The following is a 20578-nucleotide window of genomic DNA, read 5'->3' on the forward strand; positions in this document are numbered from 1 at the left end:
TAGCGACTTGCTGGCAATCGAGGCAGCAATCAAACATTTTTGATTATCTGTGGAAGGAAGACAGTTTACAGTTTTCACTGACCACAAACCACTAATTTGCTTCTTCCAGTGTGAAATGGATTACAGCTCAATGCGGCACTGTAGACAGGCAGAATAACAACATTGTAGCCAACTGCCTATCACAAAATTGTGCCAGCCTATAGCTGTGAGCTGACATAGCAGCCAAGCAACAAGCAGACACAAAGCTGTGTGTCTTATTCCAAAGTGAACACACAGACCTTCAGCTGTAACGTATTTTTGTGCCATATTGTGTTGTGGGTATCTGCCTTGGCACATCCTGTGACAAAGAACACCTGTATAGTCCTGCAGAATTTCCTCACATAGTTTTCTAAACAATGCATAACCTATCATATCCAGGCAACAGCAAGATTAGAGACGAGCAAGGTCGTGTGGCCAGGAATCCAGACAGACTGCCAACACGGTCATGCTCCCTACTCAATTGCCATCACAACCAGGTCAGCCAACATGTCTTTGCACCGACTGCATACTTTCCAATGCCGAAAGCAAGATTTTCACACATACATGTGGGGACCTAGTAGGACCCTTATCCTATTCTGATGGTCACCGCTACCTAACTGCTGTAGTGGATTGTTTTATGAGGTGGCCTGAAGTTACTCCCAGACCATACATCTCCACTGAGTTGGTTGCAGAAGCATTGTTGTTTACATGGTTTTCGAGGTTAGGTGTTCCTCAAACCATTACAACTGACAACAGAGATTTGTTCAAGTCACAGCTGTTTAATGCGCTGCTCCAACTACGTGGTTTCTTCACACCACTAGCTACCATCCTGCTAGTAATGGAATGCTGGAAAGACTACATCACACACTAAGGGCAGTGCTGATATATTACTTATCAACATAGACAAACACCTTGACACTGATATTTTTATGCCTGCACACATCAGTGAAGGAGGACCTGCAATTTTCACCAGTCCAACTGGTTTATGGTGAGCAGCTGCATGTGCTAGGTGAACTCACTTTACCAGCTCCACTTCAGCCAACCACACCAGAAAGAGGGTTCAAATGACAGTTCAGCTACCAGAGAGATTGCAGGCACACCTGTATTGCACAGAGATAGGAAGGTTTCTGTCCATCTGCTTACAGCACCAATTTCTCACAAAGAGATGTTACTGTGCACCCACTGTTAACGCCCACCATATACTGGCCCCTACAGAGTGCTGTCAGAAGAGAACACTTTCGAGATTGACCAGAATGGCACACATGGGACAGTCACCATAGAGAGACTAAAGTTTGCCTACCTCTAAGAAAAGGAACCAGCATAATCATCTCAGTTTTCCACTGACCTGTGCCAAGCCTACAATACTGGATGACACTGCAGCCTCCAATAAGATTCAAGAGGTACCTCACTATTCCGTCAGCTGCTCTTTCAACAGCTCCCCCCCCCCCCCCCCCCTCTGCCCCCTTCCTCCACCCCACAGTTGAGCATCACAAGTGCTGGATGGGGGGAGGTGGAGGTGGGGGACAGGGGAGTGGGGGGGGGGGGGGGGGGAGTGGGAGTGGTTGTGTGCATGTAGCAACATCAGTTACTATGCAAGTAGCCTAGCACAAGAGAGAAAAGATGACTTTGCTGCTTTAGAAGACAGTATTTATTAATGAAGCAGAATTTTGTTCATTACTCTTCTTCTTTACATTGTTTACAATTTGGTGTACAATAAAGTTATGCATTGAGTAATCATCATATCCGAAATTTACATGGTAGTTATTTCTCATTGTCAAAGTACTGAGTGTGTCATTTAAGGGGTCCTAGGTAGTTACTATACATCTTGCTTTACAATTAAATCTAGTGGCCAGTTAGATATCACTCCTTATGCAGTCTCTATCATGTACATTAGAAGCACTTTTTAAAGGATTCAACAAAAACCAATGCATGCATCTCATTCTACTGAAATGATGTTCACCACTTCCAACCACTTTTATCAAATTATTCCTCAGTTCTGCTTTATACTATGAACAAGGCAAAATACCCAGTCATACCTCCTCGAGTGTAGTCATTGAGACACCATAACTACTGATTCCCAGTCGACTAGCTCTCGTGGATATTTCCTGTTCAATGGCGGAGAAGAGTGGGGCAAAATTATCAACAGCATTGTGTGGCAATATGAAGGACAGTTCTCTCCCATGCCGCCTTGCTTTCTCAGCCTTAGGAACATGACTTGTTACAAGACGTGTGATGGCATGTTCTCGTGCCACACCTTCCAGGACCAGCCTAAGAAAGGCGCAAAAATTAATTTTGTTGAAATCTTCTCATGATTGCTGTTAACAACTGTGATGATGAAAATAAATTTACAAAGCAGTCTTCTCATAAGACATCTATGTATCACAATCTTGTAAGATATGAATATAATAGAGGGAAACATTCCACGTGGGAAAAATATATCTAAAAACAAATATTATGTAACTTACCAAACGAAAGTGTTGGTATGTTGATAGAGACACTAACAAACACAAACACACACACAAAATTCAAGCTTTCACAACCCACAGTTGCTTCATCAGGAAAGAGGGAAGGAGAGGGGAAAGACGAAAGGATGTGGGTTTTAAGGGAGAGGGCAAGGAGTTATTCCAATTCCGGGAGTGGAAAGACTTACCATGGGGGGAAAAAGCGACAGGTATACACTCGTACACACACACACACACATATCCATCCGCACATATACAGACACAAGCAGGCATATGTAAAGGCAAACAGTTTGAGCAGAGATGTCAGTCGAGGCAGAAGTACAGAGGCAAAGATGTTGTTGAATGACAGGTGAGGTATGAGCGGCAGCAACTTGAAATTAGAGGAGGCTGAGGCCTGGTGGGTAACGGGAAGAGAGAATATATTGAAGGGCAAGTTCCCATTTCCGGAGTTCTGATATGTTGGTGTTAGTGGGAAGTATCCAGATAACCTGGACAGTGTAACACTGTGCCAAGATGTGCTGGCCGTGCACCAAGGCATGTTTAGCCACAGGGTGATCCTCATTACCAACAAACACTGTCTGCCTGTGTCCATTCATGCTAATGGATAGTTTGTTCACACGTGGCTCTGCCTTTGATCATGTACACCTTCCCGGTTACAGGACTGGAGTAGGTGGTGGTGGGAGGGTGTAAAACCTGTCCCATGCACCCTCCCACCACCACCTACTCCAGTCCTGTAACCCGGAAGGTGTACACGATCAAAAGCAGAGCCACGTGTGAAAGCACCCACGTGATTTACCAACTGACCTACCTACACTGTGAAGCTTTCTATGTGGGAATGACCAACAACAAACTGTCCATTCGCATGAATGGACACAGGCAGACTGTTTGTTGGTAATGAGGATCGCGCTGTGGCTAAACATGCCTTGGTGCACGGCCAGCACATCTTGGCACAGTGTTACACCGTCCGGGTTATCTGGATACTTCCCACTAACACCAGCCTATCAGAACTCCGGAGATGGGAACTTGCCCTTCGGTATATCCTGTCTTCCCATTACCCACTAGGCCTCAACATCCGCTAATTTCAAGTTGCTGCCGCTCATACCTCACCTGTCATTCAACAACATCTTTGCCTCTGTACTTCCACCTCGACTGACATCTCTGCCCAAACTCTTTGCCTATACACATGACTGCTTGTGTCTGTATATGTGCAAGTGTATACCTGTCCCTTTTTCCCCCTAAGGTAAGTCTTTCTGCTCCCGGGATTGGAATGACTCCTTACCCCCTCCCTTAAAACCCACATCCTTTCGTCTTTCCCTCTCCTTCCCTCTTTCCTGATGAAGCCACCATGGGTTGCGAAAGCTTGAATTTTGTGTGTGTGTTTGTGTTTGTTAGTGTCTCTATCAACATACCAACGTTTTCGTTTGGTAAGTTAAATCATCTTTGTTTTTAGATGTATTTTTCACAACCTAGTAATTTTTTATCCTACAAATATTTTATAATACAAATGAGGCACATTTCTTATTTACTTAATATTACAGATAAATGTACAGAAATTATACAAGGAACATTACATACTATTCTATTACTGGAATTGTGGGTGGTTGTCATTTTCAAATTTCAGCTCAAGAACATCTTGCAGTTAACCTTTCCACATTATGTGTGTAGTTCCAAGAGAAACTATTTTCTTACATTTATAAAACCAAAACTTATGTCTTCTTTAATTTTATTTTTATTACTTATATAAACTTCTTACTATCTTCCCGGAGTCTCTATCATTCCATTGTTATGTTTGAAATTAACTATGTTATTCCACATACCCACATGCACATCTACTTATTTTAAGTCACTTTTTTCAACAGATAGGCCTACTACACCTCAGTATACATGTAATGGTCTCAAGGCCAAGAATATTTTCTTTTTACGTAATAGTTACTGATTACCCCTTCTTCCATTTTATACTGTATTATTCACCAGCCATACCAGAAATGTTAGTCTATCAGTCATCTTCATTGAGTCTCTTCATTTCAAACATTTCATATCATTGTATGTATCACATTTCACTGTATAGTACTAGTGTTTCAGCTATTCTCCAGCAGGTTCACATATTACAGTCTGCATTTTACATTTTCCCCAAAGTTCACTGATGAATTTGACTAATTAATCTGCACCATCTATTTACTACAGAAAGTTATGTCAGACTTATCTCAGCTGGTCTAAACTAATAATTACTATACTCTTCAAAATAATGTGATTCCCACTTTCCTTTGTCTAGCTATTCTCACAGTCTTATCCTATCTTTCCCAGAAAGACATTATATTCTGATTAAATATTTGATACAATGTTTTAAAAGTCACAAAAATGATAAGTGGCAGTTTCATTATTCTTTGAATAACTCATTTTGTAAAAGTTAATAGGGAAACATTCCACGTGGGAAAAATATATCTAAAAACAAAGATGATGTGACTTACCAAACGAAAGCGCTGGCACGTTGATAGACACACAAACAAACACAAACATACACACAAAATTCAAGCTTTCGCAACAAACTGTTGCCTCATGTCCGCTTGTGTCTGTGTATGTGTGGATGGATATGTGTGTGTGTGCGAGTGTATACCCGTCCTTTTTTCCCCCTAAGGTAAGTCTTTCCGCTCCCGGGATTGGAATGACTCCTTACCCTCTCCCTTAAAACCCACATCCTTTCGTCTTTCCCTCTCCTTCCCTCTTTCCTGATGAGCAACAGTTTGTTGGGAAAGCTTGAATTTTGTGTGTATGTTTGTGTTGGTTTGTGTGTCTATTGACGTGCCAGTGCTTTCGTTTGGTAAGTCACATCATCTTTGTTTTTAGATTCATTTTGTAAAAGAATAATCGAGATTGGTAATCATGTTTAGTTATCGAAAAACCTCTGGTAACTGACTAGTACACAACTAATGCTCTGAAGGCTGATTAGTATAGTTTAACACCATATTGACTTATGCAACAGTTTAAAACTCTCAATTTATTACAAAATTTAAGCAAAGTTTACTTATTCCCAAACCAAAAGTACACATCTAAATGAAATATTAATACACATTTTATTAAAAAAGACATAGCAGTATGAAGGTTATATGAACAAGAAAAATTTTACTTAAAGAACATACGTCAAATGGTAGCCAATTCCAAACTTATTTTTTAGGAACAAAGAAGATCCACAGCATCTCAATCGGCCTTTGGAAACCACTGCTTTCCTGTCTGCTAATATATCTGCCTCATCCATAAAGTGTGTCGTAAGGAGAATAACCTGCACGAAACAATGTTAATGTGTTGATATATCAAGTTAACTTAAGAGGCAAAATGAAATTGTTGTGGAATCCTGATGGTAATCTTTCAAGAATTATTATGGAGGGTCACAAAAATCACAAAAAGACCACAAAAATTATAAATTATGTGCAAAAACAATGATGGCAGGGCTTAAACTTAAATTGTGTTACTGCAAAATTATATTGTATAATTCAGTGAATAATATTGGAATGATTTATTTAGGCTGTATAATTTACCTTTCCATGTCTCCTGTTTTGGAGAACTGACCACATATGTCTCCTTGAATATGGATCCACTCCTGCAGTTGGTTCATCAAGAATTATGATCTGGAAAACAAACTAATCTTAATAGAAAACATTCCTCGTGTTTTTGTGCAATGGCAATTATTGTGGAGTGATGTGAAAATGTCAAAGCTATATCTAACAGATAATTTAGTTCAACAGAAAACACAAACACTATGTACTTTCAGTAGCAAAGGAAAGTGGGGTCCTTAGATACAATTTTTACGTGGATTTCATAGAAAATGAACATTCTTGGGATTAAGTTAAACAGTAGGTACACTAAGATATTTTAACTCATACTTCTCTGAAACTGTTACGACATTTTTATTAACCTTTGGGTCCCCAATAACTGCAATACCAACAGATAGTTTCCTTTTTTGTCCACCACTCAAATGTTTGGCAAACGTGTCAGCCTTGTCAACCAGATCAATGTCCCGTAATGTCTTTGTTACTTCAAAATCAATAAGTGATGAAGGAATGCCCTGAAAATGATTTAATCTCTCACGTAAAGCTGGATAAACAACACATATGCATGATAAAATACTATAAGAACATATATTCTATTGGCATTTCCTCCAAAGGCCATACCCTCACAGCAGCAAAGAATTCAAGGTGTTCTCTTGGTGTCAGTAGATCAAAAAGGATATCATGTTGAGGACACACACCAGTCATTCTACGTATTGTGTGCATATCATTTGGATCCCTGTAGAAATTCTGTACATTATCAACTGTTGCCATGACAATATGAAATGGTACTATGGAGATGTCATTCCTTACTTGCCTAATGTCATATCCAAAGACAAATGCTGTCCCTGCTGTTGGTGCTGTCAGACCAGTCAAGATATTGAACAACGTTGTTTTTCCAGCACCATTGTGACCAAGTATGGCAGTGATCTGTCCTTCGTAGATAGTCAGATTTATTCCTGTAAATCATAAATTCATTTTACACTAAATATATTGCCATAACAGCTGAAGGCTAGCAGTGTTAACACATTACACTCTTACTCCCAGCAGTAAACTGAAACAAGTACAGTATCCACTTATCACTAAAAACAATGATAAAAGGAAGGAACAAATAACAGAGATGTCAAAGAAATGATTGTAAAACAATATTGTCGAAATACAGACTACAGTACTGAGAGACAGTTATAGCCGATAGTGGTGATTTACGAGGTAGAGAGAAGACTACACAAAATATTGTTGTACCATCCTAGAAGATAATGTGAAAGCATGAAAGGTAACCACTGAGTGTAAAATTGGAGGCTGCATTGAGACAATCAAATGATATTTCATGATATTATTTAGGTTTTATTTCTCATTCAGCACTGAATTTAAGTAAATATGTTTACATCCCATTTAGAATTGCATAAGAAAAGGAACAGCTGAACAATAATTAGACACATACCCCTGGTCAGTGGTGGCTTGTGCAAAATTTTATCAATGCACTATGATGGCGGCCATGGCTATTTGACTTACAAGGTTAGTTAACATAACCAAGTTGAATATATTAAAAATACTTATATAAACTGAACAGTTTAAATATGTTAAAATTTTATAATTAATCATTTAACACTGTGAAGTATAAAATTTAAAAAAATAAACAATGGTAAGAGCACGAAACAAACACGAGCTATCAAACTGGCAATCTGTGACATTAACCACTCAGCTGTGGGACTCTTGCATGAGATGGTGCTAAAAAATCCCATTGTTGTGCACAGAAATTTTTAGAGAACTTACATGCTATTGTCAGGCTCACGAGTTCTGTCCTGCCAACTCTCTCACTGCTGTGGACAAGCTCCTCCCATATCTCGATGAATAAAAAAGTTTCCAGTATTTATTATATAAAATAAATGCCTCTGTGTGCTATCATTTGCAAAAAAATCCTCATTTCAATATCTTGAACTGTTTATGAAATATGATTATTGTTGTAACCACACAATTCTCAAATGTGCATGGACACAAATGGCCATGTCTTGTCACCGAATATAAAAACCAATAACTCAAGAATGAAATGAGATATTGTTCTGCTCAAAATTTCAAACAAAATGTTGATTTCTTGTCTACATTTTATACCTGGCAATGTATGAGCTAAAATCAACCATACACAAAGTAAGCATTTTTATCTTTACCTATTCTTTAAAATTTTGTGTTTGCTTTATTCAATTTGATGCAGCACATTAATTATGAGGAATAATGAATTTGATGCAGCACATTAATTATGAGGAATAATGAAAAAAATTCAGCCCTTTATTGTGCAAAAATATTTGTAATATGTGCAAAAATCAATTTTTCTCATAGCAGCCAGAATGTCATCTCTCGGCACAGGTAGCAAGCAGCATTAGGCAAGTGGTAAGTGACAACAAAGCTGCCATTAGCAAGGAATGTAGAGCGCGTATCTGTAGCAGTCAAATGATTAAATTTTATAATTAATAGTTTAACACTGTGAAGAATTTCGAAGAACCAAAGAAAGAAAGATAGCGTTGGCATTTGAACTCAAGCCAATGAACTGCCAGTCTAAGGTCTAGACCACTCAATCACAGTGCCATTGCAAAAGCTCTCCTCTAAAATCCCTCTCATACACTATGCTTGCACAATATTTACATGCAATGATCTATGGAAAATGCTATCATGGTGCTTTGAGCAATGTAGCATTCTCAGTGTTGGAAGGAGTGATGTCACATCAGAGCATGTGCAGTGGAGAACAGACAACTGCATTTCTTCTCTGATTTGATCATAGCTTGGCTGACCATCATTTCAGCATTTGGCACTGGTTTCCAGTTATTGCAGAGAAAGCAATACAGAAAATGCTTTCATCCATTTTATTTGCATACCAATCTGTTTACAAAGAAAATTGATGTAATTTTAGTGTAATTTCCAACTCGCATTTGAAGAGAAATGCAATAATTTTAGTGTGATTTCTGGTTTGGATTCAAAAAGAAACAGCATAATGTCAGTGCAATATTTACTGTGTGCTGTAGTGCATTAGCACATGATCGCTGGCCACCAGTGCCTTTTTTGAAAGACATAACAAGAATATTTTTATGATGTGCTCTTTTCCATATTATGCTACATTTTGGGCAATTACACTCTTGACGGAGATGAATGTATTGGATAAATCCATGCCATTCTTCATGGGTTTGGCACCACTGCATTGTAAAGCCTCCATTTTTTTCGTTATTCAATTGTTTTTCTTCAATTTGGAGTTTTATTGTTGGAAGTAGAAGCTTGTATCTTATAACAGCTCATTTTGGCCATTTTCAAGGCTTATCAGTATGGAGTGTCAAGCACAGAAGAATGAACAGTTCCTATGCATTTTACTCTTGAAGTTTAATTGAGATCTAGTGCTGCAGAAGCTATAAAAGTTGCAATGTGTACAGGAGGGAAGCATTTGCTAAGAAGATGGCACAGAATTTTTTTTTTTCAGTTGCAAGAAGGAATACTCGACTTATGTGATGAACCACATCCTAGAAGCCCTTCCGTTTTTGATTAAAACCACATAAATCAATTGCTTAACAATAAACCATGGCAAAAAACATGGGTATTGACACAAACTGTGGAATGCAATCATACAACTATTGTGCACCAATTTGTATTCATTTGGTAAGGTGCAAACATTGAGTATTCCACATGTCTTAAGAAAGACCAACAAAAATAAATGTGTAACCATATGTTCATCTTTACTGGCCTCTTAGTACAGTGACCAACTCTCCCATATTCTAACAACTTTCTTCTTCTTTTTTTTTTTATTTTTTTATTATTCCTCCTGGCTCCCTTTCTGATCACTTGTTTCTTCATATATTTCATCAGTGATTACTGTTATAAATATTATTGTCCTGAAAAACTATCAACAGTTCACATTTCTAGACAGACAGAACTTGAAATCTTTTTGTGTAATAATCGATACTACTGTCAATGGTTTGCCTCGAGGGATTGGAGGGAATGCGAGGTTCAAAAAAAGAATGACATAGTTTAAGTGTCTAGAGGGATCATGAGAGGGAGAATGTTTACTTGTCTCTTAGTAAGTTTTGGCAATGATAGAGATGATCATGTTTAAACACACTCAATACATTACTTATTTCTCAGCTGACTTACTCAGCACAACAACATTTCACAACACTTCAAAAGAGCCAGTGCTAATAGACCGCTTAAGCTGAAAGCAGTCAAATACAGAGGGCAGTCAATACAGAATGGCCCAATTTGTCTAGTCTTCTTTCTGTAATCCTACTATTGTACTCTTCAATGATGTTCATTTATGTCTTCATTTGCACCTGAAGTGAATCAGTTTTCATTATGTGCTCTCACAGTGAAAATTAAGATGTAAAAACCCCATGAAGCACAAAGATTAAACACTTGAATGCTTATTTTAAAAAATGAGAACAACACCTTCTTGGTTAAAACCCACAGCATTTAACGTTAGCCAAGTTTACTGTGTGATATGAAAGTGTGACTGTAGCATTGCTGATGTAGGTGTGCAGTTAAAACTTATTGTGACTACATCTCCCTTAAACATCCCTTAAAATCAAGTTCAGTTGTTGGTCATTTCCCATAAAATCATGATCAAATGTTAGTCGCTCCACCTGTTTCTGCTTGGCAGGGCATAGGCACAAACTGTTCCTTGAGAATATTGTTACAGGTGATGAGAAACATTGCCTTTATGTGAAATTGAAGAAGAGGAAAGATTGGCTCAGCCCATCGAAAAAAACAACACACCTTACGAAGTATGGTGCACACCATCAGGAAATTATATTCTTTGTTTGGTGGAACCAGACTAGCACTCTTCATCATGGATTGTCACCAAGAAATGAAATAATAAAAGCTATTGCATATAGTGAATAGCTAAGAATACTTGCTGTTGCTTCTAAAAACGAAACACCTTGTAAACCTGTGTTGTCAGCATTGAAAAAAATGGTGCTTGCTCTCTCTCTCTCTCTCTCTCTCTCTCTCTCTCTCTCTCTCTCACACACACACACACACACACACACACACACACACACACACACACACACACACTCACTCACTCACTCACTCACTCACACAAATTTCATGTAATTATTGAAGTATACTGACCATTTACTGCCTTCACTTCAGGCTTCCTGCAAGCCTGAAATGTCTTGAATAAATCAACAATTTTAATGGCTTCCTTGCCTTTCATTTCTCTCGCAACTGGTTCAATATCTTGAGATGACTCGTCAGCAGCATTGAAAGATCCAGACTCACCATTTACAGAGGATACCTGTACAAAACAGAAATTATAGAATTAATTTTCCTGTCCATCGAGTAATTCAATTTCCATGAAAACTAATGCAAAAACTCACATGTGGTGTAGCTTTTCTTGAAAACCAGAAACCAGGTGTCAGACAGAACCAAGGTGATCTTTTTGTACCATGTTCACCTAAAATTAGGGACAGGTTAAACATGAATGGAATCAAATAAATTTCTTCTGTGAGCAAAGGACTTCATCCAACACTATATTTACTATTCATGTGACAATACTTACTTGGAATGACGCAGTCAAGATAGTATGCCAGGAACCCATACAGTACTATATCTAATGCCATCATTATAAGACTGCCTCCAAATGGAATACCAGGGCCTGACCACAGATTATCAAAAGTGACACCATCACCAGACAAATCTAGCACCAAGGCCTGTAGACAGTTCAGAAGAATATTCTGTTAGACTTATCTGCTGACTATGGCTCTAAGCACTATGGGACTTAACATCTGAGGTCATCAGTCCCCTAGACTTAGAACTACTTAAACCTAACCAACCTAAGGACATCACACACATCCATGCCCGAGGCAGGATTTGAACCTGCAACCATAGCAGCCGCATGGTTCCGGACTGAAGTGCCTAGAACTGCCGATTACATTAAGAATGAAATAACCAGCAGGTTTCCTTGTAGATAGTTAGCAAACATAATACTGTTTTGGATTGTTCTCTGCTGTTGCTTTAACACATGTGATGTAGGAAAACTGCTTGGACCTATATTAATGTGCTTCTTATAAGTATGACTTTTTTCATATAAAGATTCCAGTTTAGTAATTCTATTGAAATTGCAAACATATAGCACATTTATTTCTGCACTTCCCTGGTAAGGTATGAAAATGACAAATGAATATTGATAAGTTCATTATAATGCAAGGCTTTTGTTTTCAAAGAGGAAACATATCAACTTGTTGTGAAGACATAACACAGTATTACAAACAGGTAAAACCACCGGATTGTCATATTGTAGTGAAACAATCAGTTCTACACTGGCACATCTGTTTTGTAAAAAAATATACTGAGAACCAACCACAAACAAATGTTTTATCAGAATGAAAGTATGATCATTACATTAATACAATGGCTTATAATTTACACTACTGGCCATTAAAATTGCTACACCAAGAAGAAATGCAGATGATAAACGGGTATTCATTGGGCAAATTTATTATACTAGAACTGACATGTGATTACATTTTCATGCAATTTGGGTGCATAGATCCTGAGAAATCAGTACCCAGAACAACCACCTCTCGCCGTAATAACAGCCTTGATATGCCTGGGCATTGAGTCAAACAGAGCTTGGACGGCATGTACAGGTACAGCTGCCCATGCAGCTTCAACACGATACCACAGTTCATCAAGAGTAGTGACTGGCGTATTGTGACGAGCCAGTTGCTTGGCCATCATTGACCAGACGTTTTCAATTGGTGAGAGATATGGAGAATGTGCTGGCCAGAGCAGAAGACAAACATTTTCTGTATCCAGATAGGTCCGTGCAGGACCTGCAACATGCGGTCGTGCATTATCCTCCTCAAATGTAGGGTTTCACAGGGATCGAATGAAGGTCAGCGCCACGGGTCATAACACATCTGAAATTTAATGTCCACTGTTCAAAGCGCCGTCAATGCGAGCAAGAGGTGACCGAGACATGTAACCAATGGCACCCCATACCATCACGCCGGGTGATACGTCAGTATGGCGATGACAAATACATGCTTCCAATGTGCGTACATCGCGATGTCGCAAAAATCTAATGAGACCATCATGATGCTGTACACAGAACCTGGATTCATCCGAAAAAATTACGTTTTGCCATTCGTGCACCCAGGTTTGTCATTGAGTACACCATCGCAGAAGCTCCTGTCTGTGATGCAGCGTCAAGGGTAACCACAGCCATGGTCTCCGAGCTGATAGTCCATGCTGCTGCAAACGTCATTGAACTGTTCGTGCAGATGGTTGTTGTCTTACTAACGTCCCCATCTGTTGACTCAGGGATCGAGATGTGGTTGCACGATCCATTACAGCCATGCAGATAAGATGCTTATCATCTCAACTGCTAGTGATACGAGGCCGTTGGAATCCAGCACAGCATTTCGTATTACCCTCCTGAACCCACTGATTCCATATTCTGCTAACAGTCATTGGATCTCTACCAAAGCAAGCAGCAATATCACGATAAACAGCAATCGTGATAGGCTACAATCTGACCTTTATCAAAGTCAGAAACGTGATGGTACGCATTTCTCCTCCTTACAGGAGGCATCACAACAATGTTTCACCAGGCAATGTTGGTCAACTGCTGTTTGTGTATGAGAAATCGGTTAGAAACTTTCCTCATGTTAGCACGTTGTAGGTGTTGCCACCAGCGTCAACCTTGTGTGAATGCTCTGAAACGCTAATCATTTGCATATCACAGCATCTTCTTCCTGTCAGTTAAATTTCTCGTCTGTAGCACATCATCTTCATGGAGTAGCAATTTTAATGGCCAGTGGTGTATTTCAGTTTTATTGTTGTTGTAGTTGTGGTCTTTAGTCCAGAGACTGGTTTGATGCAGCTCTCCACGCTACTCTATCCTGTGCAAGGTTCTTCATCTTCCAGTACCTACGGCAACCTGCATCCTTCTGAATCTGTTTCATGTATTCATCTCTTGGCCTCCCTCTACGATTTTTACCCTCCACACTGCCCTCCAATACTAAATTGGTGATCCTTGATGCCTCAGAACATGTCCTACCAACTGATCCCTTCTTCTAGTCAAGTTGTGACACAAACTCCTCTTCTCCCCAATCCTCTTCAGTACTTCCTCATTAGTTATGTGATCTACCCAGCTAATCTTCAGCATTCTTCTGTAGCACCACATTTCGAAAGCTTCGATTCTCTTCTTGACCAAACTATTTATCGTCCATGTTTCACTTCTATACATGGCTACACTCCATAAAAATACTTCCAGAAACGACTTCCTGATTCTTAAATATATACTTGATGTTAACAAATTTCTCTTCTTCAGAAACACTTTCCTTGCCATTGCCAGTCTACATTTTATATCCTCTCTGCTTCGACCATTATCAGTTATTTTGCTCCCCAAATAGCAAAACTCCTTTACTACTTTAAGTGTCTCATTTCCAAAGCATCACCAGACTTAATTCGACTACATTCCATTATCCTCGTTTTGCTTTTGTTGATGTTCATCTTATATCCTCCTTTCAAGACACTGTCCATTCCATTCAACTGCTCTTCCAAGTCCTTTGCTGTCTCCAACAGAATTACAATGCCATCGGCGAACCTCAAGTTTTTATTTCTTCTCCATGGATTTTAATACCTACTCAGCATTTTTCTTTTGTTTCCTTTACTGCTTGCTCAATATACAGATTGAATAACATCGGGGAGAGGCTACAACCCTGTCTCACTCGCTTCCCAACCACTGCTTCCCTTTCATGCCCCTCGACACTTACAAATGACATCTGCTTTCTGTCCAAATTGTAAATAGACTTTTGCTCCCTGTATTTTACCCCTGCCACCTTCAGAATTTGAAAGAGAGTATTCCAGTCAACATTGTCAAATGCTTTCTCTAAGTTTACAAATGGTAGAAATGTAGGTTTACCTTTTCTTAATCTAGCTTCTACGATAAGTCGTAGCGTCAGTATTGCCTCACGTGTTCCAGTATTTCTAGCGGAATCCAAACTGTTCTTCCCCAAGGTCAGCTTCTACCAGTTTTTCCTTTCGTCTGTAAAGAATTTGTATTAGTATTTTACAGCCATGGCTTATTAAACTGATAGTTCAGTAATTTTTACATCTGTCAACACCTGCTTTCTTTGGGATTGGAATTATTATAGTCTTCTTGAAGTCTCACGGTATTTCGCCAGTCTCATACATCTTGCTCACCAGATGGTATAGTTTTGTCAGGACTGGCTCTCCCAAGGCTGTCAGTAGTTCTAATGGATTGTTGTCTACTCCCGGGGTCTTGTTTCAACTCAGGTCTTTCAGTGCTCTGTCAAACTCTTCATGCAGTATAGTATCTCCCATTTCATCTTCATCTACATCCTCTTCCATTTCCATAATATTGTCCTCAAGTACATCGCCCTTGTATAGACCCTCTATATACTCCTTCCACCTTCTGCTTTCCCTTCCTTGCTTAGAACTGGTTTCCATCTGAGCTCTTGATATTCATACAAGTGGCTCTCTTTTCTCCAAAGGTATCTTTAATTTTCCTTACCCCTAGTGAGATAAGCCTCTACATCCTTACATTTGTCCTCTAGCCATGCCTGCTTAGCCATTTTGCACTTCCTGTCAATCTCATTTTTGAGACGTTTGTATTCCTTTTTGCCTGCTTCATTTTTATATTTTCTCCTTTCATCAATTAAATTCAATATTTCTTCTGTTACCCAAGGATTTCTACTAGCCCTTGTCTTTTTACCTACTTGATCCTCTGCTGCCTTCACTACTTCATCCCCCAAAGCTACCCATTCTTCTTCTACTGTATTTCTTTCCACCATTCCTGTCAATTTTTCCCTTATATTCTCCCTGAAACTCTGTACAAGCTCTGGGTTAGTCAGTTTATCCAGGTCCCATCTCCTTAAATTCCCACCTTTTTGCAGTTTCTTCAGTTTTAATCTACATTTCATAACCAATAGATTGTGGTCAGAGTCCACATCTGCCCCTGGAAATGTCTTACAATTTAAAACCTGGTTCCTAAATCTCTGTCTTACCATTATATAATCTATCTGAAACCTGTCAGTATCTCCAGGCTTTTTCCATGCATACAACCTTCTTTTATGATTCTAGAACCAAGTGTTAGCTATGATTAAGTTATGCTCTGTGCAAAATTCTACCAGGCGGCTTCCTCTTTCATTTCTTCCCCCCAATCCATATTCACCTGCTACGTTTTCTTCTCTTCCTTTTCCTACTATCGAATTCCAGTCACCCATGACTATTAAATTTTCGTCTCCCTTCACTATCTGAATAAATTCTTTTATCTCATCATACAGTTCTTCAGTTTCTTCATCATCTGCAGAGCTAGTTGGCATACAAACTTGTACTACTGTAGTAGGCATGGGCTTCATGTCTATCTTGGCCACAGTAATGCGTTCACTATGCTGTTTGTAGTAGCTTACCCGCACTCCTATTTTTTTTATTCATTATTAAACCTACCCCTATTTGATTTTGTATTTATAACCCTGTATTCACCTGACCAAATTCTTGCTCCTCCTGCCACTGAACTTCACCAATTCCCACTATATCTAACTTTAACCTATTCATTTCCCTTCAGTTTTATTATTATTATATATCAGTAAGCTAACTGATATATGTATCCAGAAAAATAACACCTGAAGGAACATGAAGTGATATCAATTTCAGTTTTATTATGAAATTGATATCACTTCATGTTCCTTCAGGTGTTATTTTTGCTGGCTACATATATCAGTTAGTTTACTTATTACTGTGTGAAATAGATGATTGTGATAACTGTGCTTGCTTCTGGCACACATGCATCTTAAAAAACTGCATTGAGAAACAACCACAATAGCATCCAATTAACAAAGTAGCCTATTGTATTAGCAAGCTTACTGCAGATAAAGAAAATTTCATGTAGTAGGAAACATTGAAAAAAATTTAAAATCCTACAAAAACATTTTATATATCTGCTGTTCTAAGCATTCTAGCAGTAGATAATTTGTAGAAAAAGAATACATACTGTTTGTGTTTAAAAACTATCTGAAGCTGGCTGTAATATATAGAAAACAGTAACCTAGCAATGGAGAGACCAGGATGCAGAGGGTAGATTGCTCCTCACCACATAGACCAGGTACTGAGTCTACAACAAGAACTTTGAAAAGAATACTACAAATATTTAAGCTTTTATACAAGCTTCCACAGAAGTAGGACTCCCAAACATTCATACAACAACTCACATACACATGGCTACTGCCCCTAGCCACTAGCCACTAATGCCCAGCTTGTTGGCTGAGGAGAGTAACTGTGTGTGTGTGTGTGTGTGTGTGTGTGTGTGTGTGTGTGTGTGTAGTTCATTAGCCACTACTTGGGGATGGACTTCATCCAAAAGCGCTTACTGTGGTGTATGCAGAGCTGGGACCCTGCATATTTGGCAACAAAACCTCAGAATAAGCATTACAGCCCAGGAATGACCCCTGTTCATCTAGGACGTTGTTTATAAATAGCCATGGTATTGTGTACAATCAAGTGAATCACAGCACACGGCACTGCACTTGCAAGTCCTACTTATATCTGCATAGTCAAATAATGGTGTGTGTGTGCGAGTGTATACCTGTCCTTTTTTAAGTCTTTCCGCCCCCAGGATTGGAATGACTCCTTACCCTCTCCCTTAAAACCCACATCGTTTCATCTTTCCCTCTCCTTCCCTCTTTCCTGATGAAGCAACTGTTGGTTATGAAAGCTTGAATTTTGTGTGTATGTGTGTGTGTCTATCAACCTGCCAGCACTTTCGTTTGGTTAGTCAAATAATAATGATGATGATGATGATGATGATGATGATGATGATGATGATTTGTTTGTGGGACGCTCAACTGCACAGTCATCAGTGCCCGTACAAAGTCAAAATTTTGTTCACACTCCAATTTTTTTATGCAGTCCAAACTAGCCACTATCATGAATGGTCATGATGATGAAATGATGAGGACAACACAAACACCCAGTCCCCAGACAGAGAAAATCCCCAACCCAGCCGGGAATCGAATGCAGGACCCCGTGATCCAGGGCAGCAATGCTAGCAACTAGACTACGAGCTGTGGACTGCACAGTCACAGGTTCATGTGATACCAAGAATGTATCCTTCTACAGGCAACTATTCAAAAGCCAGTTATGGTCTGTGCCCTAACTGACCAACAGTTGCTCCAAGTCCCTGTTACAAGCCTCCGTTAAGGCCCTGCCTGCTGCTGCCACTCCCACTGCCTGACAAGGTGTCATGCCACCTTTGCCCTGTGCCATGTCCATTACCGGACTTCCGTAAGCCACTCCCGAGGGCACCACTTCACATTGTCTCATCCATTGATTGCCTATGAACTCCCATCTTCATAACACTGTGTCGTTATTAATCTTCCCTGCTTCTCAAGACATTGTTGCTCTCAAATTGTGTAGACTTTCATTCTCAGCTGTCGCAGTTCATTGCTTCTTGTAATAAACATTTGGTATTCCAAAGAGTGCATCTCAATACTGCCAGCCACCCACTGGGATAAAGAAGATTACATTGGTGATGATGTAAAAGGTTTTGTGTGCTTTTCTAGTGCTCTTCTCTCAACTACCATAGTACAATGGCAACTAAGTAATGTTTTCAGTACACCTAAAGGGTGTTTTCATATGTCTTATCGTGTGTTAGTTCATTTTGCTGGAGCAGGCATTTTGTTTTTCACGTTTGTTCAAGTGGCTTTTCTATCAGCTGGAATTTTACCCATATACTAGTTCGTTCTGCGGGGCCAGATCATCATGGTTCTTACATTGTTATAGTCCACATGCAGCAGTGTTCATTGCATTCCACAACTCCGATAATAGGACAGGGCCCTACACATTTGTGAAAGAAGTTTCTTAGTAGTAGTTGCCTTTTTTGTATAGTCCAGGTTGACCATTCACATGCTGTACAAGTCTTTATCTTCTGTTCCTGATGCTGTTAATCTGCTTGGTTTTCAGTGGTTATTTGATCTCTTTTTGTACTTTTGTGACAATTCAGAAAGGAAACATTCAGGTTTCAGTTCTTTGGTAGTATTTTTTCACCCAAGGTGTGAGTGTGCTTTTGATTTATCCTGCCTGTCCAATCATTGGAGCTGTCTTTGATTCATGTCTTCATTTAAAAAGTCAGCAAACTCAGACACTGCTGCACAGTGTAATTCAACTCATTCACATTTTGACTGCAGAGGCGGCATCTCAGCAAGCTGCCCCCGTATTTGTGCCAAATTTTCCAGTGTTTGACAGCTAGAAAGAGGACTGGGCCAATTACCATCAACAGTTGGAGTTGCACCTTGCAGCATGTGGCATACACAGTGCTCTCTTTATTGAAAGTGAAGGTATAGGGATCCTTCATTTATATTGTCTGTTTTTTTTCCAAGACTCTCATCTGCAGTACATCAACTATGATTTATTGGTGGAGTGGTTAGATGTGCATTTTGGTAGCAATATTTGTTCCTGTTCTCATCAACAGTGTATTGGTTTTTTGGTTACTAACAGATGGTCTGCCTGCCACCCCCCTCCCCCTGTGTCATTATTAATCTTCCTTGCTCTTCAAGACATTGCTGTTCTCATACTGCATAGGCATATTTAGTTTAGTTTTACTAATAAACAGGTGTTATTTCAAAGAGTGCATTTCAATACTGTTGCCAATCACTTGGAAAAAGGATATTGCACTTAGGTATTTTTAGTATTCTATTCATTGTGCCTGTCTCCAACTCAACACCTCCTCTATGTGGTGACTAGTAATCTATTCAAATATTAATCTAGGATTTTTTATGTGCAGTCAGGACCAGAATATAAATGTTTTTAGCACACACTGATTGCTGTTTACTCAACATATGACAAAGTCACTTTTTATAATAAGACTGTGGTGCAGGGAAGTTTCCTGAACACTTTATTAAACCATGGAAAGAACAATGGCTTCTGTGTTGTATTCTATACATTCTGTCACAAGAGAGAACACCCATGTATGTGGAAGGATCAAAGTATATACTACAAACAATCGAAAATCCAGGATGGAATGTAACAAAGCATATATGTTTAATGTTACAAAGTTAACACTTCAACAGAAATAAAACTTTGCTCAAATATAATTAAAGATAGGTAGCTTCTATTACATGACAAGGGTACAAATCACAATTTACACATGAATAGGTGCTGTCTTCTTACATTATTATAGGAGAAATTTGATAACAAAAGAGATTAGGATAATTAATTCTTGTATGCAAAGGATCATTACAAGCTTCTGATGCATGCATGTAGTATTTTTTAAATCTTCATCATGACTAAACAGTGTAATAACATGCAGAAATAATATCTTTATTTGATGGTTCAGCTAGAACTGAATATGACAATACCTTGTCCATAGCAAGAGCAAAGCCTGTCGAGCTGATAAGTGAAACAACCCAAAATGCTATGGAACTGGAATCGTCCACAAATACTTGGATGAAATATAGCAGACTCATTATGTTGACAGCAAAATTTCCAAGGATTCCTGCAGTCTGTAAAAAGCAACAGAAATAAAACACATGACAGTCTCTCATAATTACTCTTTTA

At 39.0% G+C, this 20578-nt stretch overlaps 1 protein-coding gene across 1 annotated transcript in view; it reads right to left on the reverse strand.

Moving 5' to 3' along the window:
- LOC126418602 (cholesterol transporter ABCA5-like) overlaps positions 1 to 20578 on the reverse strand; it is a 346051-nt gene that overhangs the window by 150336 nt on the left and 175137 nt on the right. Inside the window, exons 9-18 of the mRNA XM_050085434.1 lie at positions 20380 to 20523; positions 11556 to 11706; positions 11374 to 11450; positions 11126 to 11291; positions 6840 to 6981; positions 6647 to 6761; positions 6391 to 6540; positions 6014 to 6103; positions 5618 to 5757; positions 2055 to 2286 (exon numbers count right to left, since the gene is read on the reverse strand). Coding sequence (XP_049941391.1) covers positions 2055 to 2286; positions 5618 to 5757; positions 6014 to 6103; positions 6391 to 6540; positions 6647 to 6761; positions 6840 to 6981; positions 11126 to 11291; positions 11374 to 11450; positions 11556 to 11706; positions 20380 to 20523 — 1407 coding nt within the window. The remainder of the gene's footprint in view (positions 1 to 2054; positions 2287 to 5617; positions 5758 to 6013; positions 6104 to 6390; positions 6541 to 6646; positions 6762 to 6839; positions 6982 to 11125; positions 11292 to 11373; positions 11451 to 11555; positions 11707 to 20379; positions 20524 to 20578) is intronic.

This window comes from Schistocerca serialis, chromosome 9, assembly GCF_023864345.2.
Source record: "Schistocerca serialis cubense isolate TAMUIC-IGC-003099 chromosome 9, iqSchSeri2.2, whole genome shotgun sequence".
In the NCBI taxonomy this organism is placed as follows: Eukaryota; Metazoa; Arthropoda; class Insecta; order Orthoptera; family Acrididae; genus Schistocerca; species Schistocerca serialis.